This window comes from Tenrec ecaudatus, chromosome 13 (genome assembly GCF_050624435.1).
Source record: "Tenrec ecaudatus isolate mTenEca1 chromosome 13, mTenEca1.hap1, whole genome shotgun sequence".
NCBI classification, from domain to species: Eukaryota; Metazoa; Chordata; class Mammalia; order Afrosoricida; family Tenrecidae; genus Tenrec; species Tenrec ecaudatus.
Genome location: NC_134542.1, coordinates 79180106 through 79203697, shown reverse-complemented (window position 1 = coordinate 79203697; position 23592 = coordinate 79180106). Strand labels below are relative to the sequence as shown.

Below are 23592 nucleotides of genomic sequence, written 5' to 3'. Positions count from 1 at the left end.
TCACAGCCTTCTCAAACCTGAAACCGGAAGAACTAGACAGTGTCCTGCAACCCCAACCAACTGACCGCACCAGGAGCACTCAGCACCCAAACCAAACTCATGGCCGGATTATCAACTCATAGCATCCATCAGGACAGGGCAGAATTGCCCCTGGGGGTTTCTGAGACCATAACTCTTTACGGGAGCAGACAGCTTCATCTTTCTCCTCACCCCTGAGCAATGCGCTCCAAACTGCCAACATTTACCCCAAAGCAAGGAGGAAGACAAGGAAGGGCAGGAAAGCTAGACCCATGAAGTAGAACAGCGAGACTGCTGTTGACACACTGTATATATTGTAACCAACAGCATGGGGAATACACTTAAAAACTGAGCAGGGAAAATAATTTGCTATGCAATCTTTCACTTGAAACAGAATGAAAGATTACTTTTCCAAATAAGATGCAGTAGTTTTTGGTTTATCTTGCCTGATAGCACATAACGTACCATTATGGAGGGCCTGTTTTGTCAGAGGTGTCCGGGCAGTGTAATGGGTTATGTGTTAGGCTGTTAGCTGCAGTCAGCCATCAAAAGCCAACAGTCATTCTTCAGGAAAGAGATGAGGCGTTCTACATGTGCTTGCAAATACTTACAGCTTTGGAAACCCACAGAAGCAGTTGTGCTCTTTCAAATGGAGTCACTAGGAGTCAAAATCCGTGTGATGGCATTGAGTTTGGAGCTTGGTACTCTGTTTAAAGAGTGGCTCAACAACAAACCACTTCATAAAAAAAATCACAGTGAAGAAGCACACAAGCCTATGTGAGCACAAGGTGTTGAACGGATCAGATAGCAGACACCAAAGGACAAAAACCATCATTGTGTGATCACCTTCTCCACATAAACACTGAAGAAGAATGTGTGCATAAGTAAGTGTGGTGAAGAAGGCTAATGGTGCCCAGCTATCAAGAGATAAAGCGTCTAGGGTCTTAAAGGCTTGAAAGTAAACAAAGCCCACATGGAAGCAGTACAGCAACATGTGTGATTGTGAAGGGCCGAGGGGCCCAGGTTTCAAGCACCAACGGTGGGGGGTGGGGAATCATATCATTGTGAATGAGGGGAGCACGTGATAGAGACCCAATGCCCATCTGTAGACAACTGGAGGGGTAGTGGGGAGGAGATGAGTCACTCAGGTTTCAGGGTAGCAATAAGGAAACTTACAACCTTCCTCTAGTTCTTAAACGCTTCCTCCCCCCAACTATCATGGTCCCAATTCTGCCTTGCAAACCTGGTTAGACCAGAGGATGCACACCAGTACAGATGGGAACTGGAAGCATAGGGAATCCGGGACAGTTGAGCCCCTCAGGACCAGCGGTCAGAGTGGCAATACCAGGAGGAAAGGGGGTGTAGAAAGGGAGAACCAATCACAAGGATCTACATATAAACTCCTCTCTGGGGGATGGGGAACAGAAAAGTAGGTAATGGAGACGCCGGGCAGTGTAAGATAAAATAATAATCTATAAATTATTAAGGGTTCATGAGGTGGGGGGAGCGGGGAGGGGAAAAAGGAAAATGAGGAGCTGATTCCAGGAAGCCAAGCAGAAAGCTAATTTTGAGAATGACGAGGACAATGAATGTATAAGTGTGCTTTACACAATTGATGTATGTGTGGATTGTGATAAGAGTTGTATGAGCCCCAATAAAATGATTTTTTAAAAATCACCCTGAAAGTTTATCGATTATAACACACAGACACACACATTTCTTAAAGTTGATTAGGCAGACATGTAGGGCACCAAGAGTCAGAAGGCCTAGGCTTTCCAAAGTGACAAGGCTGGAAAAATCACGGTTAAGGGTATTTTAATGACGTTGTGAGTAAATTACCAAAGGTGGGTTAGATTATCTCTAAGGTCCCTTGCAACTCCAAAATGCAAAACCAAACTCACTACCATCAAGTCAATTCCAACTCACAGTGACTTTGTGGGCTTCCGAGACTAACTTCACAGGAGTAGAAAGTCTCTTCTTTCGCCTGCCTGACACACTGTTTCTTTAAACAAATATTTCGCCAACTGTCCCGTGCAATACCAAACCAAACCAAACTCACTGCCACAGGCTCGGTGCTGACGCTGAGTGAGCCCCGTGGGTTTCCCAGACTGTAGTGGTTGAAGGGAAGAGAAAGCCCAGTCTTCCTCCGGCAGGACTGCCCACCATGAGGAGAGCGAGGGTCCCAGGACCCGTCTCACTACTGGTTGCAAAGGAGCTCACGCCTGCAGGCTGCTAACTAGAGGGTGGAGGTTAGACTCCCTGCAGAAGCACCCTGGAGGGAAAACAGGGCTGGGCGAGCTCCTTCTCACAGTAAACACCTCAGAAGCCCACCTCTACTCTGACACACACTGGCTGCTGCCCAATGCAATCCAGTAGAGCACCAGCTCGCACGCAACCTGTGGGTCGTGACTCCTTTGGGGGTGGGGGCAAACGACCTTTTCACAGGGGTCGCCTAAGACCGTATTTCAGAAAGTCTTAGGAACGGAGACACCACTCCTCTATCCGTCTCCAGGCGGGTCTGCCCACATGCAGATATGCCCACAGACAAGTACCCTGCATGAAGACTGTTACCCATGCTACACCATGCTTCAAGACAAAATTTCACTGATTTGTCATTAGAAATAAAATTTTTAATACATAATTACATATTGTTTTTGTGATGAATAGCTATGCTTTAATTATGTTCAATTTGTACCAATGAAAAGGTATCCTGTATATCAGATATTTATACTACAATTCATAACAGTAGCAAAATGACAGTTAAAAAGTAGCAACCGAAACAATTTTATGGTTGGGGTCACTACAACATGAGGAACTGTATTAGAGGGTCGCGGCATTAGGAAGGATGAGCACCACTGTGCTAGATGGTAACTGGTGGTTTAGTGGTCACAGCAACAAATAATTCCAGAAAGCAACAAAATGCATCAAGCTGAACAGACTTCTGAGTATCTCCCTCCCTCCCCCTCTTATCTCCCCTCTCTTCCCACCTCCCCAGATAATATACATTGTTACTTTCTGTATTCCTTTCCTAGGGCTTGAAACAACTGAAACTCGTTGTCCCTGTTCTGTGAGCCAGGAGTCAAGTGAGCGTCCTGAGTGGAGCCTCGTTCCCCAATGACAGACAGCAGAGCCTTCTGGTCTCCGTCAGCGTCCAGTAGCCGCCCCAGGCATGCCTTGGCTTGCAGCTGCAACATAACTTACAGGATCATGTGGCAATCTTCCCTCAGCCTGCCTCTGGGTCTCTTCCCTTCTTGCAGAAGGGCATCGCTCAGATTGGTTTAGGTGGGATCCACCCGACTCCAGTTTGACAATGTCCTGACTTAACTCACTGTATCTTCAGAGACCCAAGTTACAAATAAGTCCATGTTCATAGAAAGCAAGCACTAGGGCTTTAACTTTGGGGCGTTAGGGGGTAGTGGAGTGGGGTGAGAGGGCACAATTCAATTCAAATCTCCAAGACAAAAAATAGATTCTATGCAGTGTTCCCCAAGGAGCCCTGGTAGCAGATTGGTTATGCACTAAACCACCAGTCACTCAAGGGAGTATGGGGGGGAAGCTGGGCTTGTCACCTATAGAGTGACAGTCCCGGGAATCCACAGCGGCAATTCTGCCCAGGGCCACTGTGTGTCAGAGTCAACTCGATGGTGAGGGCTTTGGTAGGGTTGGTTTTTTTTGTTTTGTTTTTTGGAAATGTTCCCTTCAAGTTTCTTGGAACCCTGAATATTTTCATTCCTCAAATGCTTTCAACATTTAACAGAACCCAAAGTAGCTTAGGGGGAGGGCATTTTGTTGTTTAAAGCAACTTTAGAACAATAAACTTCAGGAATTTAAAATGAGCTACTAAAAGAAGCAAAAATGCTCACATGCTGTTTTGGGGGCATCCATTTCAGAACCTAAAATAGCATCTCTTCGGCATCTACTGTAGCACTTGATCTTACACGTTAGCTCATTTGACCCGAACACTGGAAAATTGAGTGTGGATGATACAATCCTTTCCATTTTACTGATGAGAATGCACTCTTTCAGATCTCTCTCTTGCCAGTGAATTTCCTGCTAATGAATGTAGTGATCACAATCTCTGTCCACTTTTAAAAGTACAGGCTTTCCAGAGCCAGCCCTCTAAGATAGTCTTTTGTGTAAACTCAAAAGTTAGGGAAAAGAACCAAGAAAGCAGCAAAGTATTAGTCACCGGTAACTCTGTCAGCTGCTTGCCCTATATAATGGCATGTGATAATCTAATAAATTAAGTAAATATTATTATTTTTGCCACTGAGAAAATTACAACCCATAGGGTTTACGAAATGTGCTCACAATTATAGAATAAGTGATGAAGTTGTAAATCACACCCATGGCGCTCTCTCTCGCTCTCTCTCTCTCTTTTAAAATAGGCCTATGATGCTTGATAAATAGTTTGAGGGTGATTTTTCAAACGTAATTTTGGCTTGTGGTTCTTTTTTTTTATTAACATTTTATTTTGGTTTGTGGTTCACGGTTGGCTGAAGTCAGAAAAATGATTTGATTTATACAAATATTATAGCAGTAGCTATCTATGAAGGGATGTTTGAATTATACAAGAGCCACATCTTAATCATTGTAACCATATGAGTACTTACTATGAACCAAATGCATATGTAGGGATATATGTGTGTATATTATTAAAATTATTATATACATACACCCAGAGGGCTCCAAAAGAACAAACATATCTGTCTTGGAAGAAGTATAGCCAGAATGCTCTTTAGAAGCAAGTATGATGAGACTTTGTCTCATGTACTTTGTATATGTGACCAGAAGAGACCAGTCCCTGGGAAGGACATCATGCTTGGTAAAGCTCTAGAGAGACGGTGAAGGGGAGGAAGACCGTCAGCAATATGGACTGACACATGGACTGCAATGACAGGTTTCAATATGACCATGACTGTGAAGAGGACATAGAGCCTGGCAGTGTTGCGTTCTATTGCCCACAGGATCATTGTGAGTGGGAACCAACTGGAGGGCACTCAGGGAGACTAACCCTAGGAGGCAAGTAGGGCCATCAGTCACCGTAGAACTACAGAGTGCTCTAACTCCAAGATCATGACTTCCGATTTTCGCCCCGGCCCCTTTCTTCACCTGAGCCTGTTTCACGTCTCACCTCTTCCCCGCGTCTCCCTCCCAGGGACTTTTCTTGAAAACTGGCAGCACGGCTGTCCTCCTCTCTGTTCTGAGTCCATTACAGCTTTTCATCCCCTTCCTGGAGCTGCGTTCTCTCTGCACGGCACAGCAGATCCACCTGAGCAATGTGGCGCACTTGAATGCCAAGGTCCAGAGACCTCTGGAGAAGGGCCCGAACTTCCTGCTGAATCAGCCCACTCAACTCCCCTGGAAGACCTGAAAATTCACCTCTCATTGGAATGCGCACCAAATTCCAAGGAGAGATTACTTCAAAACTTTTGACCACACTCCTTAGACCCAGGGCCCCACTTTTATTGTTCTTTGCATCTTCAAAAAGAACCTTACCTCTCTGAGCATCTTTCTCCATGGCTAAACTTCCCTCTACCTCCTTCCCTTCCTCAAGTCTAGAATTCTCCACCCTTTCTCCTTCTTGCCTCAGTGGCATGTCCCCTTCCCTGTAAGGAAAATCTTGCCCTCGGTCCTTCCAGAAAGAAAAACCCTTTTCCAAAGAGACCCCCTTCCTTCTACCACCATCTACAACAAGGAAGAAAGATGGGCCTTTCTACTCCAGTGGAGGACAGTCTCAGAGACCCAGGGGCAGCTCAACCCTATCCTAGAGGTTGCTAGGAGACAGCATCCCACCAATGGCCGGGAGTTGGGCTTGGGTTTTTCATTGAAACCATCTTCACATACTAAAAGGGTCGTGCCTCATGGGAGTTACTCTCACCAACTTCTAAAAAGAACTGTTTCTCTTGGCATCTGATTTTTCCAAAGGCACACCCTCTTCTTCACTGGTTCACACTACAAACCTTCCTAAACCCTCGGCCCTTTCATACAGTTCCTTATGTATGTGGGCATATCTGCACGTGGGCAGACCCACCTGAAGATGGATAGAGGAGCGGTGTCTCTGTTCCTAGGACCATTGGACATATGGTCTTAGGTGAGCCCTGTGAAAGGGTCGTGACCCACAAGTTGAGAACCGCTGCTCCAGAATGTGCTTTCTATTACCTTACCATCCTATTCCCCACCTTCCCTCCCGCGGTACTAGAAGGTCTACCAATGGTTAGGTCCGATAGCCATTCTTTTACACTTCGTCTTCCTTGACCTCATGGCCACGATGAATAGAGATAGCCATCTTTTCTGGAAACTGGTCTACCTTTGCTTCTGGGATCCCACCACCTCCTGATTCTCCCAACATTTTACAAGGTCTTTCCCTTACTCTGCCAAAGGCTCCTCGTCTTCCTTCCTTCCTTCTCCTTCCTTCCTTCCTTCCTTCCTTCCTTCCTAGCACAGAATCTCTGCTCCCTAAGGTCCTGTTCCAACTCGACTGGCAGAGAGTGCTTTCCTCTAGTCCCAAGGAGTCTACTGTGAAATCTCTGAAGAGGTCTTGAGCTTCTTCCCTAGAGCTCCGGCTCTCATTGCTTCCTGGGGACTTACTTCTACGTGGGCTGGGCGCGGGAGAGGCTTCCTGTGTCCAGATTAAAGTGCTCAACCCAAAGGTATCACGTGTCCCGAGGAAATGAATGTGCTGTGGTGAGCTGAAATACTCTAATGCCTTCCTTCACTCAATCCGGCCATCTCCCATGTTTCTGGAGAGGTGGAGAGTCTTTTAGCATAGCCAAGGCATTTCAGTAAGATAGACTGTTACAGACTGTCTGTCAGGCAGCTGTTCCAATATAAAGTACCTGGATGAGGATCCAGGATGAAGATGAAATTCTGTGAGGCAGTTCCTACTAAGAAATGTCTACAACCATTCTCCCTGATTGGGAAGTCGCCGTATGGTGGCATTTCTGGAATGGGGAGCGTGGCACTCTTGGCATTGTTAAGTTTGACCACTTTCACCTGTAAGAGACTGTCCTGGGCACGCAGGACACTTTGTCGCCTAGCATCTGGACATCAAATGCTAAAACAATTTCGCCCATTGTAGCAGCCCAAACCCCAGAAGTACTAACTTTACCTTGGAAACTACTGTAGGAGAAAGGCTGCTTCCCTGTCACTCAGCTCAGGCAAGCCAAGCTGCAGAACTTTCTCATTCCCCCATCACTTCTAAAACTGGAAAGCAGAGCATTTCAGTCAGGATCAACCAAACTGGGGTCATTCTACCTGTACAACATCTGGAAAACCATTACCAATAATCCATGCACACGATATGACACCGCCTGGCATCTCTGACGGTGGCAATACCTTCTGAGCCTAAGCTCATCTCCATTTCATCTCGTTTCTGATTCTATTCCCCACACCCTCCCTCACTGAATCTCTACTCTGTGGCAAGTGAATCTGAATTATTCATAACTTTACCAATAAAACCCGTACTTTCTATCTTCAAATCTTCCCTGTAACCTTCCCTCTGCCTGAAATGTCATCTTGCATGAGGTAACCCACGATTCCATCTCCCAAGTTAGAACTTTTGGCATCCTATCCAACTGCTCCCTCATCCTCCTCCTCTCCCCTCTCTACACAAAATCTTTTAGAAGGCAGTTTCCTTTCACAAATTGCAGTACGCTACGAATATCTCCACAGGAAATCACTGATACACACAGTATTTTACATCCAAGATAAAGGGGTTCATGCACTTATCAAAAAAAACCCCCAACAAACAAAATCCCCCAGCTTGTTTCCCAACTCAGAGAGCCGACTACACAGAGAACTGTTCCGGGGGGCTTTTTTTTTTTTACATTTTATTAGGGACTCATACAACTCTTATCACAATCCATACATATACATACATCAATTGTATAAAGCACATCCATACATTCCCTGCCCCAATCATTCTCAAAGCATTTGCTCTCCACTTAAGCCCCTTGCATCAGGTCCTCTTTTTTTTTCCCCTCCCTCCCCTTTCCCCCCTCCCTCATGTGCCCTTGGTAATTTATACATCGTTATTTTGTCATATCTTGCCCTATCCGGAGTCTCCCTTCCCCCTCTTCTCTGCTGTCCCTCTCCCAGGGAAGAGGTCACATGTGGATCCTTGTAATCAGTTCCCCATTTCCAACCCACTCACCCGCCACTCTCCCAGCATCGTCCCTCACACCCTTGGTCCTGAAGGTATCATCCACCCTGGATTCCCTGTGACTCCAGCCCTCATATGTACCAGTGTACAGCCTCTGTCCTATCCAGCCCTGCAAGGTAGAATTCGGATCATGGTAGTTGGGGGGAGGGAGCATCCAGGATCTGGGGGAAAGCTGTGTTCTTCATCGGTACTACCTCGCACCCTAATTAACCCATCTCCTCTCCTAAACCCCTCTATGAGGGGATCTCCATTGGCCGACACTTGGGCCTTGGGTCTCCACTCTGCACTTCCCCCAGGGGGGCTTTTGAGGCTGTAAGTCTTTAAGGAAGCTGACTGACACAGCCTTTTGGCCCAGAACAGCGGATGGGTTTCCATGTCTGACCTGCCCAGGAGCAGCCAAGCACTTTCACAAATGTGCCACCAGGATCCTTCATTGCCAGGTGGCATCATGGGTTATCCATCCTCCGTTCACATCCTAAAGAGCCATTCCTGTCTCAAGAACCTTCACTAATGAATGCAACACACTCTCATTATTTACCTCAAAGTTGCCATTACACTTCCAGTTTAACAGAGCACACCCATGTCCTGAGAGATGAAAGGCGCACTGGTGGCATAGTGGTTACACACTGGACTGCTAAATGCAAGGTCAGCAGTTCGAAACCACTAGCTACTTCTTTGGAGAAAGACAAGAGTTTCCACTCCCATAAAGAGTTAAAGTCTCAGAAACCCACAGGGGCAGTTAGTTCTAGCCTCTCCTATAGGGTCACTGTGAGTAGGCATAAACTCGCTGGCAGTGAGTCTGGCTTGGATTTTGGAGATGAAGGTCCAATGCATTGATCCAGGACGTACACAGAGAACAGTAACTATCTAAAATACCTGAATGGACCTGGCTGAGCAGAAACACTTCCAACAGGTGCTTTCCACCCAGTTATCCAGAGGAGAGAGAGAAGTAACTCAGACTAAGGAGACATCCGGTGATGGGACTAGTGGAAGAAAAAAAAAAACACAGGATGGGAAAAGCTAAGATGATGAACGACGAGGCTGCATATTTCTTCCCCACTGTATGTATTTAATCAATGAGACCTTACAGATTTTGTAGCATGGCAGATCAGCTAGTAAAGTCAAAACCCATCATAGTAAAATGGCTTTCACTTTCTCTCTCTCTCCCAGAGACGGCATCTTTCTTCCCCCAGATAGGTCCTAATTCCTCAGCCTCTAAGGTGCACATGGCTAGCTCCCTTGACACAATGAGAGGCCTCCTGGGCTACCCACGAACCACCGCTGCAACACAGGCATGACCTTGTTTAAAAAGCTCCGTGTAGGTCTTTAAGAAATTAAGAAACACGCAATGTTTCACTCCATAGCACAGACCCTTGTGAGAGAACCGCGCCTTCGGTTTCAAGGCCCCTCCACAGAGGTAGATGTTAAAAAGTCCAGAATGAGAAAAAAATAGTGGGCATAAAATAAAGCCAAGGGAGTTTAGCATAGGGTAGAACAGCCTGTGTAATTCATATTAAAATGGATAGTAACTGCCCATAAAATGACTGTATCTAAATGCAGCTTCATGTCAGAGGAAAATACAGACAATCGCGGCAATCTGAATATTCGGTGTAGTTGCTTTCCTGGTGAATAATCCAGAATACAAAATATAAAATGTTGCCTCCCTGATTTGTGCTGATAAATGATTGCCTTACACGTTTTTAAAGAATAGAAGACCTGCTGAAACTATATCAACTAAGAAAAGATCACATGACACAGGAAAACTACCTGTCGGAAAGAGGTGATGTCCAAAGGATGGGAGAGGAGTTTGTAGTGAACACAAGAATCAAACTCCATCCTCAAGAAGCACAAGCCTCCAATGCCACGCCCAGAAAACAAGCAGCAGCTACAGGTCACTCAGCAAAATTCTCAGGATCATAAATACTTGAGGTTTTCCTTAAAGCTAGTAGAGATTAAAAAGGAGATCATTTTTACAGGTTATTTTTTCATATTATCTCTTCCTTGACTGCTCAAAGATGGTAAGCTTCCTGTGAAGAAGGAGGTCTGGAAGATGGGGGACGGTCATCACTCATGGTTTACTTACAGAGAAAAACCACGTGCTAATATTTTGGCAAATTACTTCTAGTTAGTTTCCCAATGCATTTAAGAAACTGGACCATCTGCATAATAAATCATCATAAAGGCAATCGTGTCTAGTTTGGATTATGTTGCTTTGAAATGACGTGTGTCTGAGTGAAATCTGCGGAACCAGCACACACGTTGGTCTATGAGGGCATGCACTACCCTGCAGTGCACCAGGGGGGTGGTGGTGGTTGTCATTGATGCATGTTAATAACAGCACCAGGATTGGCTCATCCTTTCCATCCAGAATCCCATTTGCTCTGTTCCATTCCGCCACCTTTACCAACCCTGCGGAAGGCTTTCTTCCTTCCTCGCACAATTTGTTGATCCTGTCCTCAAGTTTCCCGAGCCTGAAGAAACTTATGAGGCACAGCCTCCTGGACAGATAGGAGTTATAGAAACAAACACCCACCACAAACCCACCATGCCCAAGGATTGGAAAAAACAGTTTATTTTCTGAGTAATCTGAAGATGACATCTTTGAAAAGCAAACATACACACAAGACAAAGGAAAAAATTTGGGACATAACCCTGTGCAGGCTAATAGTCAAATCTTTCCATTTTCAAGCAAATTAAAAGGTAATTTTTTCAATAGCATGGTTATACTCTTTTTCATTCCTGTCCCCAACCATCTATGTTTGCATAAAATAAAGAATTGGGTTTGAAAACCTTCCATTCCACCAATGGAAGGCAAAATCTGCCAAGAACACAATACATGAACCAACTTTTAAACGTGAGATGCACTTTTCTGCTTCTTTTAAAAATATTTTTGGCTGACAGCCTCTTATCAAATTCCAGGTCTTTCTTCCTTTTGAGGGTGCCCCGCTTTCTAAACATAGTCCCTTCTTAGAAACTGTAAACACAGTCCATTCTTAGGAGACTGTGCCAAGGTCTCCCAGGACCACAGTGTCTCTCTCAGGGCCACCTGCTGCTGGGGACATTAATAATAATAACACCTTAGAAGGCTTAACAACAATCCTGTGAAGTAGGCACTGTTATCCTCTTGTAACAGAAACTGAGGCGTAGAAGAGAGGGCTAAATTGAAAGTGCTTGCAAGTGGTAGAGTCAAAACGTAAGCCAGGCTAAGACAGGACAGGGTGAAATCTGTATTATAATCAGGCCTCCACGAATATGCTGAAATGCACAGGCTTACCTGGCAGCATGGGAATACTGTGTCTGATGAGTTAGTAACATTATGTGCTTACTTCTTTGTTAAAGTGCACCACCCTTCTCCCCACCTCCCTCCTGCACTAAGGTTGCTCAATGTAGCAACTAAAAATACACAATTCCATTTTTTTGTGGAATTTGAGACAAACAAACCTAACTGGGCAGACTGGAATTCAAGCAATTATTTTCTGTTTATCTGGAATTCCAACTGAATGCTAACTTGGATGTTTGCGACCTGACAAACCTTGAGCAACTAGACTCAATGTCTCAATAAAACAGGCAAAAAACCCACACCAGTGAATTCCAGAGAGACTCTCCCAAGACGAAAGCGGGGACCCTCTGCGGGCCACATGTGTTTGGGAGGCCAAGGAAAGGGAAGTGCAGGGAAGCTACAGCTGTCCTTCTCATCAGTGAGCGTCCTTCTCATCAGCAGACACAGCACTTGAGTCGCAGGACTGGGTTTCCTCCACCAGGACTGCGCTGAGACAAAACATGACTCTCCCCCATTCAACTCCCAGGAAAGAACTTGAACCTGAAGTATCACGAGTGAGTCCAGGTGGCCGTGGTCTCTCAAAGGAAGGAAAACACAAAAGCCTGAAATATGTTCAAACCTGAAGTGAACGACCGAAAATGTACTGAGATGGCAGAAAGCGTGGGTGGTGAAGCAGTAGAAGGCTGCACTCTCCCAATGGCGGTGGGTAAGTCCTCAAACACAGCCACTTTGACCCACAACCACCGCGGAGTCAGCAGCAGCCTGTGAAACAGGACATGGCTGTGCTCAGACGAGCCAATTTTATTTCCTGCTGCTTTCTGCTAAACCTCCCCTCTTCGTGGTCTGACTGTGTTTACCTCCTTTTAAAAAAATAACAGATCAGCAGGTATCAGGCATCAAAAATCAAATCATTGTGAATGAGGGGGAGTGCAGAGTGGAGACCCAAAGCCCATCTGTAGGCAACTGAACATCCTTCTACAGAAGGGTCTCAGGGAGGAAACAAGCCAGTCAGGGTGCAGTATAGCACTGATGAAACATACAATTTTCCTCTAGTTCTTTAATGCTTTGTCCCCACCTGCCCCCACTATCATGACCCCAATCCTACCTTACAAATCCAGCTAGACCAGAGCATGTACACTGGTACAGATAGGAACTGGAAACACAGGGAATCCAGGACAGATGAACCCCTCAACACCAATATTGAGAGTAGCAATACTAGGAGGGTAAGGGAAAAGGGGGGGGCAGGGAAGGGGGAAGCGATCCTAATGATCTACATATAACCCCCTCCCTGGGGGACGGACAACAGAAAAGTGGGTGAAGGGATACATCAGTCAGTATAAAACTTGAAAAAATAATAATGGATAAATTATCAAGGGTTCACAGGGAGGGGGGAGGAGAGAGGGGGAAAATGAGGAGCTGATACCAAGGGCTCAAGTAGAAGGAAAATGTTTTGAGAATGATGATAGCAACAAATGTACACATGTGCTTGACAGAAAGGATGGATGTATGGATTGTGATAAAGAGTTGTACGAGCCCCCAATAAAATGATTTTTTTAATGAAAATAAATAAAAATAACAGATCAGGGTTGGCTCATGCAGTGCTCCCGTAAATATCTTCTATGCAAGACATTAATCTTCTAAACTCTCACAAAATCCACTCAACTGCACACAAATTGCTGCAAACAGATGAGGATTAATCAACAGCTCTGGATGCCATGCTCTCAAACAGGACAAACACTGAATCACGGTGGAATGGCTCACATGAGGCTACACCCAGTTAATCTCCAAGAAAGCAGCAAACTATGTAAATCTACTTAGAGTGGGGAGACAAATACTTCACTCATGGCAAGTTAACACAGTTTAACAAGTATGGCCATTAGTTGGCAAACCCACTTGGAGAGAAAAAACCCAAAGAAACAGATGTGCATGTGCGTATATACAGATGTGTACACGCAGGCAATGGACACACATACCCAAATGTCTGCATTTCTCCCTCTTATCGCTAAAGTCCCTTTACAACGCACTAGGACTGCATGCCACTTAGCAAGATGGGCGTGCTACTCACCCACATACATGGCAGAGCTAATTCAGTGACTGACCTCCATTCCTGAACGGAAGTGGACCGGAGCAGCAGCGAATAAAGGGAGCCAAAGGAATAAAGTACAAAGGGCATTTCGGTAGAAAGGACTTTCAAAAAACACACTTTCAAAAGTCTATTTTTTAATTACTACAAAGTCCTAAAATATACTTTTCCTTTTTGTTTTCAGGGTGCTGTTCTTCGATCTGGGAGAAGATGAGGCTTTCTGTTGCCATAAAGATTTAAAACCTCGGCAGTGCTGTCTAGGGCCGTGATGAGTCAGAACTGGCTACCTATACGGTAGAGGTTTGGTTTTTCAGTTGGGTTCCCGTATCATCAGATTTGCTTAATGAAGATCGTATGTAAATGAGGACGCTTCAAAAATAAGTGGAAGCATGCCATCATCTTTTAATTCCATTTTTCCCACACGTTTCAAAGCCCCCTCGCATCTCACCCTCAGAGCAATGGGAAGACCCAGTGTCCAGTGAGACTGGAACCAACCATCTTTCTAATCTGGAGATTGTCCTGCCTACGGGCTTCCTTCCCTTCAAGGGTGTCTCCATTAACCCGAGCTGAGCGGGTATGGCTCCAGTGTGCTCACAGGCCTGTGATGCAGGAAAAGCCTGTTCTTCCTGGATGTGGCCCGAGATCAGCGCTCCTTGGTGCCCTGGCTGCACTTACACAGGGCAGGAGTGGGGCAAGCACCACCCAACTCTGAAAGCCACTGACTCCTACGTGTGTAAAACGGATGACGTTTTAAGAAGTTGTACAATCACATTCAGCAAAGCAAGAATTCTTCATCTCAACGGAGCTCCCAAATATCACAAACCCACCATATTTTTTGTACTGTGGCTCTCCCACTCAACCCCAAAGCCCCAACCCCATGCCCCACAGGAAAAGGGTGAGACTACAAGGGCACGGCAGTGATGAGGTTGAGCCCATCATCCAGCACCAGCACACCTTCTCCTTCACACCTTTCTAAGTGCATGTGAGAGAGGTATTATACAGTGACGGTGTGCAGGGCCCGGTTCTCTAAGTGTGTTGCACAGATGAAACTTTTTTAACTGTCAAACAAACATTAGTATTAAGGATCTGGTAGAACTGTCAAGATGGTGAACCAAGGTATTCCACCCAGGGTGCTTACAAAAGCAGCCCAAGGCACGTCAGCAATTTGTTAGCCACTATCATTGTTACATGCAAACGATGCGAGCCGAGCCGATTTTCTTACCAAGGGGAGTTTTAAGCATTTCTAGCGCGCGTGCACGCGCGCACGCACGCACGCACACACACACACACACACACACACACAGGCAAATGATCCAAAATCAGTTCTATCAACTATACCGAAAATTTGTTCCCAGCTCAAAAAATCAGCCTGCATAATCCAGCTAAAATCTGCCTGTTCTTGATTCAAAATGCACACACGGCGAGCACTGTGAGATGTGAGCTGAACATCCCAAGATCTTGTAAGAAGCATTCATGAGACTGCCCTTTGGGCTTAAGCCAGGGTGAGATCACAAAGTCATTCCTGGTAACCAGGTCCCCAAGCTGGAAGTGTGCTTTCCCCATGAATAGCCAAATACGAACAAAAGGAAACCTTTGACTCAAATACCACGGGTACTCCGGGTCTTGTGTCTGTATAGTGCCTACACATTCATTTCTTTCTCTGCCTATAGAAAAAGGAAAGTCTGTTTGTTTTTCTGATTCAGTCAGCCTTTTTAGTCTCTGAATCTAAGGGAAGCCTTTGAAAAGGAGAGCATCTTATCAGCTTGCAGCAGACCAGCAGGCTGTCCCTCTTCCAAACACAAAAACCTCCAGCCCCTCTCAGCAAAGGCCTTGCCCTCAGAGCTTTGCCTTCATTTCAGAGCTAACACCCTGCTGGCTTCCGACAATAAATAAAGGAATACAGAAGGCCCTTACATAATTAGCCATCTTTTCAGGTAGTGTGGGGTGGGTGGAGGGAGGAGGGTATGGGAAGGGAACATTTACTTCAAATTGGCTTCAATTGGGAAGTTGATATAAGTGGCCTGAATTCTAGGGAAGGCATTTAAAAATGCAACCACCGGAAGTGAGTTTAGGAGACCTCGCCTGCTTCAGAATCTTGACAATTTGGAGTCAAAATTCTGACAAGACACAGGAACCCTTTTTCTTTTTGGTAACTAAAGGATTGTCTTCATCTAGGAAAGTTTCTTTGACTCCTAATGACAACCTTCTGCTGGCAGAAGGACACACAGATTAGGGTGTTTTTAGAGCTCGTCTTCAAAAGCGTGAACATGGAGAAGAACCGGAGAGAGAACATCGTGCTTTTTGACACTGCTTGACCAAACTAGGCCCTATTTTCATACATCTTTATGCTTAGAGCACCCCTAAAAAAGGTAATCATGGCTGAGATCAAGCACAGCCGGACAGATTATCAATAATCTGTAGGTGCCTGTGGGAGAGCCAACAGGCACCACCCCGTCTTCCATGGTCTTCACAGAGGCCCCCCCGTGGGCCTGGATGGGTGCACTTCCCTCCTAGCATTACGGGGATAATAACTTAATTGATTTGTCTCAGTGGGTAAGGGTGCAGCCGGGAGAGATTTATTACGGAGGAAAAATATCTGCAATTATGTTTTTGTTTTCTCAACAAGCAGTTTGCCACAGACCTCTCAAATCAGTTTAACCTTTTCTAAACAGAACCACACCTTCCCCTCGCCCCCAAATGTCATTTAAAAACGAGGTTTTGCAATAGTTGTGGCTGAAAGCCTATGTGGAATTGATCACAACATGGCTTCGGTAACCTTTCTTTTAAAAACAAAAGGTGAAAACAAAAACAAAAGGGCCACCAGCCTAAGCTCCCAGCTCTACCCACCAAAGTGCCTCTGGAGCTCAATCTGTTATTTTAAAAAATGTATGAAACGGGGCGAAAATGGGGAAAGGCATGTGTGTGTATGACTCAGGCTTATCCAAGTATGTCTGCAACTAGGATGTCACAGGATTTCTCTGTGCTTCTGAAAACTGAAAACCTTGAGAAAGTGACAGAAGTTCCTGTTTTGGGTTTGTGGGAGGGGGGTTAAGGAAGGGGGGGCACCACGCACGCACACATTCACACCCACACACACACAACTGGTCTTCCGGGTTTCCGAAAAATCAAGCCGTTTCTTTGGGGTTCCAAAGGAGGATTGCAAACTCATGACCCTTACTCCCTCCACACACAAAGGTTTAAGGGGGGGGGCAAACTTGCTGTTGAGCTGCAGGGGGGGCGCGCCCCCACCCGCCAGCGCACTTCGGCTCTGGCCACCTCTCCGCCCCTTCCCCTTCCTCTTCCACCACGTCCCACCCGGCCCGGCCGGCGGGGGCCAGGGCATCACCCCACTGAGGTCACCGGCCGAGCCGTGGCCCGCGGGCTGCCGCCTGGAGAAACAAGGTCACCGCCCAGCCCGATCCCCCGGCGGAGGCCAGCTGAGCCCCGGGCGCCGCTGCGCTTCTCCCACCGGGGCCGGCCGGCGCGCGGCCGCATCCCCGCCGCCGCCTCACCTGCTTGCGGTAGGGCGTCCTGCAGCCGCCGCTGGGCCCGGGGTTGCCGCTGCTGCTCGGGAAGATCATCGCGGCGGGCGCGGGAGCGGGCGCGGGGCAGCCTCGCCGCGAGGGGGAGGGCGCGCGGAGGGGGCCGGCCGGGCCGGGGCCGGGGCCGCGCCGGGAACTCCCTCTCGCCGCGCGGCGGCGGCCGGCGGGGGCTGCAGCTGCGGGCGGGCGGACTTCTCCTCCGCCCTGGACCTGCCCCCGCGCCTAAAAGCGCGGCGCGCGGGGCGACGTTCCCGCGGCGGCGGCGGGCGAGACTCGGGCAGCTCCGGCGGCCGCCGCCCTGCGTGCCATGGACGGGAGTTCGCGCGCGCAGCTGGCGGAGCCGCCGACTCTCCCGGCGGCAGCGAAGGAGCAGCGCCGCCGCGTCCCCACCTCCCGCGGCTTCAGCCACCGCCCCGAGAGCTGAGCGCGCCGGCCGGGGGCGGGGAGGCGGCCGGGCACCGCCTCGCGCCCCGCCCGGCCCACTGGGCGCCACGCCCGCCGGCCCGCCGCCCGGGCTGCCCTTGCGCGCTCCCTCCGGGGCTCGGGGTGGGCGCCCGGACCCCGGGACCCCCGGACTCCCGAGCCCGCGGCGCCCCAGCTCTGGCGCACGAGGTGGGACAGGCTCCCTGCGCGGGGCACATTTCTTGGGAGTAGCCACCCCCTAACCACCGCCTTTGCTCCCTTCCCCCCTCCCCCCGCAGCTCTTCTCCTCAGCACCCCTACACAAAGCCCCATTTAAGGGCATGGCTTTGTAGATACTCTGGCTCTTGGGGTAAAGGCTGGAGGGGCAGCCCAGTCCTCTTTCCTTTCATTCTCCCCAACGCTCCCGCCCACCCCTCACCCAGAAAAGGTGCGCAGTCCCTCCGACTGAGAAGGGCAGGCCAGGCCAGCCCTCCCAGCACACCTTTGCAAGTCTAGGTGCCCCCACTTGCCAGGCGAAATTCCATGAAAAAACAGCTGCCTCCCCCAGCTTACCCCGAAACAAGCCTGGCGAAGTTGTGCACCTCATTCTTAGGTCGGAATTGATAAGATTCCCTTTGAGATGGCGCTATGAGATAATAATGAGCGGCCGTGGAGCCAGGGGCTGGGGCTGGGGCTGGGGCTGGGGCTGGGGCTGGGGCTGGGGCTGGGGCTGGGGCTGGGGCTGGGGCTGGGGCTGGGGCTGGGGCTGGGGCTGGGGCTGGGGCGGCCTTCCTCCGGAAAGTTGGACAGTGTCGTCCTACCACATATTAATCATTAGATGTGAGTGTTGTACTCAAGGAGCTCAGGCACTTGGCAAACAGGGAGGGAGTGGTAGCTCTGCTTTGTTCTCCTGGACCAAAGTTATCTGCATTGACACTTGAGGCTGGCCTTTCAATTGGCTGCCAAGCTGGGGCTCTGCCTTGAAGAAGTGCTACGCAGGAATAGAAACATGCAGAGGCCAGTCATTCCTGGGTTAGTTCCTTGGCTGGGTTGCCATTTTACCTGTTCCACGATGAATAGGGCAAACAGTGTTATCGTGGCATACATTAAAAAGATACTCCTTGGGCGTTCAACTCCAGCGCCTCCCCAGACAGGGCCATCTACCCTGATAGTGAAAAGCTCTAACTCATCTCCGAAGGGAAGGTACAGAATCTCTAGCGCCCGCACCACAAATGGTCCCCCAGGTAAACCTGGAAACCAGGTCTAGCAAAGCCGTAGCCATGCATCAGCTTTCCCCACAGCACTGAGCAGAAAAACACCCATTCTAAACATGACCATGATTTTGAAGGCTGTGTAGGACGAGGTAGCGCCACATTGTTGCCTGGCGGTGCTGAGTTAGTTGGTACCAACTGATGGCCCCCTGACAACAAACATCCTGCTGCCAACTTGGTGAGCTGCCTCCCTCCAGCCTCTGAGATGCTCCCAACGGGCTCATCAAACGTGATGAGAATGAGCAAGCCTCACTTAGAGCAGCATACGAGGCACACGTGGAATTCCTGATTCTTTCCGCAAAAACAAAAGCAGACCAAAAAAGGCGAAGCCAATGAGCTTACTCTGGGCACAGGACTAGGTGCACAATAGGCAAGTAAGAACTTGCTAGATAAAATTCACCATGAGTTATCTGTCCTTCAAAGTTACTTAATATCAAATCATAAGTGTTTTCAATATACGGCTCCAACAATTTGCTGGCACTCGATAAACTCAGTTCTTTTGGCTGCCTCTTCTCACTAGGACCCTTTACTGTAAGTTCTCTACAACACATATTAAAATAAAAGGTTTTCTTTAGAACCTTTTTAGGTCATTAGGTGACCCCCCCCCCCAGCCCCTGCCCAGAACTTTCTGCTCAAGACCCCATCATGATGTTCAGACTTGTCATCTTTCGGAAAAATTCCATGCACAACCTCAGTTGTGACTAGTCTCTCAGGAAACCACAAGCCAAGCCACAGGAGAGTACCAGAGATTCATTTTTCTAAGGCTTCTACTCTAAGGGCTGACTCCTTTGGAGAGTACATTCTTCCAGAATGCCCAGACTTGATTCTGGGGCATCAAGTTAAATGACTAATAAAGGAGTAATAAAGCTCATTTTATTATTTTTAAACAATCATAAATTAGAATTTTTGAATGTGTGTGGAGTCTATTTTTAAGACTAAAAGGAGTATCTAAAAAAACCCAGAGTGTAGTAGGCTCTGATCAGGGTAGATGGCACCAAAGGGAGGAATGCAAGTCAATTACTTTTAAGAACAAGGTCGCCCACCAGTCAGGGTTCAAGTGACCCAAACTGTGCCTTGCATCAGAATTACATCCTGGGATGAGAGCTCACCCTTAATTAAGGAAAGTGTTGGGAAGAAAGGAGAACAGAGATCTTCCACCCTCCGAGAACATAAGACAGAACAAAGTCATGAAAGCGCTCTTGAGTCCCGGGGAAAAGAAAAAAGAGAAATCTAACCGTGTGGTATCACATGCATAATAAAGGGCAGATAGTCACAAGAGCTTGATAGTCCTTATGAGTACTCACAGAGATAGATCCTGGTGGGGTTCAATCTGGGAAAGTTTACACTGACCTTTGAAACAAATACGCTTTAAAAGAGACTTTAAAGAAACATGCCAGAGAAGCTGCAAGTTATCATGATAAGACTCGGGGCTTTGGAACTTGTCCTGGAGATGGTGCAGAGTCTTCAAAGGGAAACTGAGATCCTGCTGCCTGGCCTGGCCTACAACACCCTCCTCCCCCACCTCAGCTGGTGGGTAAAGCTGTGGGAACCTGACCCAAGGGCAGTCAATCCAAAGACACGCCGGTGACCTGTGACATGGCTTGGACTGAAAAAAGAAGGAAAAAAACGGAGCAGGGCCAATCAGACTCTCACCCTTGGGAATTTGATTCAGAAAACTCAAAGTCGCGATCCAGTTTGGGTAGAATCTGAAAGAGCGCTGAGGGGTACAGGCCACAGCCAGCCAAAGTCATATGCAAGCCAAGGTTAGGAGGAAGCAGAAAGTATGAGTAAACAGGAAGCTAACTGGCAGCAAGAGGAGAGCAGAACAGATGCCAGGAGTGGGCGAGCGCTTTGGCCCCGTGAGATGATGGAGGGGGCAGCAGGTCCCTAGAGCTGCTTTGGCTCCTAAGGCTTACAAAAGCCCCTCCATATGTATACTAAAAGCCATCCTCCCCGCCCTGCAGCTTCTTCAGACAGCTTCAGTGCATCTGAGCTTCAGAATCCAAAGAATCAACAATGAAAGCAGTCCAACACATCTGCCTCCAAATTGTGGCTTTCCCCTCACCGGCCAGCTATGTGGCTTTGGTAAAGTTATTTAACCTCTCTGGCTGCCAGACTCCCCACAAGGTTGTGATAGATATGCAAACAGACATCACATACACACAAAAGTGCAAAGCACAACAAACGGTGGAAGTTATGACTAGTGTTCCAGGCGTTATAGTGGTGGCTGGTAAACCTAAGGGGTGCACTGCAGAAATATTGGATGCTCATTCTGCTTGGCTAGCCATCCAAGAACAGGAGCAAGGGTATAGTGAGAATTGCAGATAAGTAAAAGGAGCAAATTTAAAGTCTTCTTTCTCAATTATCAGAGCAACCATATAGGACAGGCTAGACAACTACCCCTGGGGGTTCTGAGACTGTTAACTCTTTACAGGAATAGAATGCTTTAAAGAAATAATCTCATGAACCAAAGGCTTTTCCTTGTGGACAGCAAGAATGTGAGCAGAACCAGGGGTCACGTTCTGTGAGGCAGGGGAGAGTACACAAATACAGATAGTCGGGAGCCATTAGTACATTCCAGAAGACTGCAAAAGGGCTCATGAGGCATGTGAGGGGGCTTCAAGATGTCGGTGAAAAACGGAGTTAAGCACAGGATGCGGTTGTTCCACCCACTTTGAAGGCCTCGTGCATACGTACTGACACCATCTTTATGAGAGTGTGTGGAACTCAAATTTAAGAAATCTGTATTTAGAAGGCAGATTCCCGATAGAGGAAACATTTTAAATGAGATCCTCATTTTTAAGATCTTTCACACCTCATATGATTTTTCACCATGGCTGTGAGGTTGGATTGGCTAACTAGGCTCAATTCACAGATGGGGGAGGTGGGCCGGGAGAGGGGGATGGAAGACAGACTGATCTACCAGCTAACCTGGCTGCAGTAAAGGCTGACTAGTCAGTCTACCAAAGGAGCTAGTAACTAGCAAGTGAGGGTTAAAATTTAGACCTAGCCATGGTTAAAAGGTTGAGTTCTGTGTGCCTTCAGCTCTATGATGCTATTTCTCAAAAACGTCTCACAAAGAATGCTCCAACTCCCCGGTGAGCACTTCCAGCCCATAGAGTACCTGAGTCATTGAAGACCAATAATGCAAGGCATTAAGTGATAAGTGGCAGGCAAGCGGTCTAGACAATGATGTGCTGTGGGAGTCCACAGGAGAGGGATCGATACAGGATGTAGTATGGGTGTGGGAAGCGTGGGCTGTGTAAATGTTTTGTTTGAGGGGCGCTGGGAAAGATGCAGTGGACGGATGATCTGGAAAGCACACGTAGAGACAAAGGGCTGAAGGCGAGGCATGGAGAAGTGACATGGTCACTGCTGAGATCCTTGCTAATCTGTGAAACCCTTGGGGCCAAGAAGAAAGAGCCCAAAGCCTGGCTCCCACCCCACTACCCACATGTGACTGAGCCCAGAGTAAAGAGGGTCTTTGGGTAAATTCCCTTGAAGAAAGCATGGAGATACACAAAGCTTTGAGTGCAGACAAGCAGAAATGGAGGCAGAGGATTTAACTCGTGAGATAAAGATCGAATATCGCTTGGAGGGAAAAAGGGATTCCTGGAGGCTCTGTGGGCTAAGCATTGGGCTGCGAACCTTGGGATCTGCAGTTCCAACCCACCAGCCAGTCCCTGAGAGAAAGGACACTGTCTGTCCCTGTCAATAAGGCACGGTCTTGGGACCTCGAGGTAGGGTCACTGTGAGTCAGAACCAATGCAGTGGCAGTGGCTTTGCATTTGTGGTTTATGAAGAGCAAAAGGAGTCCGGCTGGGACAGTGGGGAAGTGACCACAAGGTCAGCAGTTCGAGCTCACTGACCACTGCACAGGAGAAGCACGTGGCAGTTGCTTCCATACAGACGTATATCCTTGGACACCCTGTGGCTCCATCCTACCCATCCTGTGGTGTCCCGTGAGTTGAGTGGGGATCAACTTAACCGCCGGGGCGGGGCTGGGGGGGAGGGTTTCCTTTCCGTTTCTTCTTATTTTTTTCCCGGGTATGTTTAATGGCTCACAAAGCTTCCGGCTCCCAGCAAAACAGGAAAAAAAGAATAAAAATGATGGGTCAGCAGGTTCTTTAAATGTCTGCTCTTTCCTGGTACAAAACAGAGTTGATAAAGTACCCTATTTCCAAAGTAGCAGCAATATTTTCTATTATTTACTATTTTGATTTTCTAAAAATCTGCAATTCATATTCCAGACTTTAAAGGTTCCCTAGACACATGTAAAACAGCACGTAGACAAAAATGAAAGCACTCTAATAAAGTCAAACTGTAGCTATAATCCTAGAAGGAATGGAGAACAACCTAAGCATAGCCACGCGCTGATGAGCCTTACCAGAAGTTATCATCTGATGACCTTAAATCCATCCTACTGAACAAAACAAGACACGGGCTTTCTGCAGGGACGAATCCATAATAATAGCTGTCACTTAGTGAGTAACTACTAGATGCCGCTGGCACTTCTACGCACATTCCTCACCCAAAAAGCCCTGTGAAGGAAGGATGGCGCCCCGGTTTAGTGAGGAGGAGAGCAGTGGGCCAAGGGTGGTGAAAGTAACTGGCCCAAGGTCGCAGATCCAATAGAGTGCCCTGTGAATCCACACTTCTCTGCCTGAGATGCAGACACTTAAGGGGGCCCTTTTCTTCATAGTCCCTTTTTTGATGAATTGTGAATTTTAGCCTTTATGCCTATGATTTCCCTCATTTTGATGGGAATTCTTCGTCATGGTAGTGGGCAGGATTACACTGGGATGTATCCAGAGTCTCTACCTTATTAGAGG

General features: G+C 47.7%; 1 protein-coding gene across 10 annotated transcripts in view; it reads right to left on the bottom strand.

Moving 5' to 3' along the window:
• Window positions 1-23592, bottom strand: part of RBMS1 (RNA binding motif single stranded interacting protein 1) — a 266113-nt gene that overhangs the window by 140945 nt on the left and 101576 nt on the right. For 2 of the 10 annotated variants that reach the window (XM_075529647.1, XM_075529652.1), the window contains exon 1: window positions 17058-17462. The exons of 7 other annotated variants lie outside the window; for them this stretch is intronic. In XM_075529647.1, coding sequence (XP_075385762.1) covers window positions 17058-17126 — 69 coding nt within the window. In that variant the 5' untranslated portion in view covers window positions 17127-17462. Of the gene's footprint in view, window positions 1-17057; window positions 17464-23592 lie in introns of those variants that run through there. One more of the 10 variants, XM_075529649.1, reaches the window with a different exon arrangement.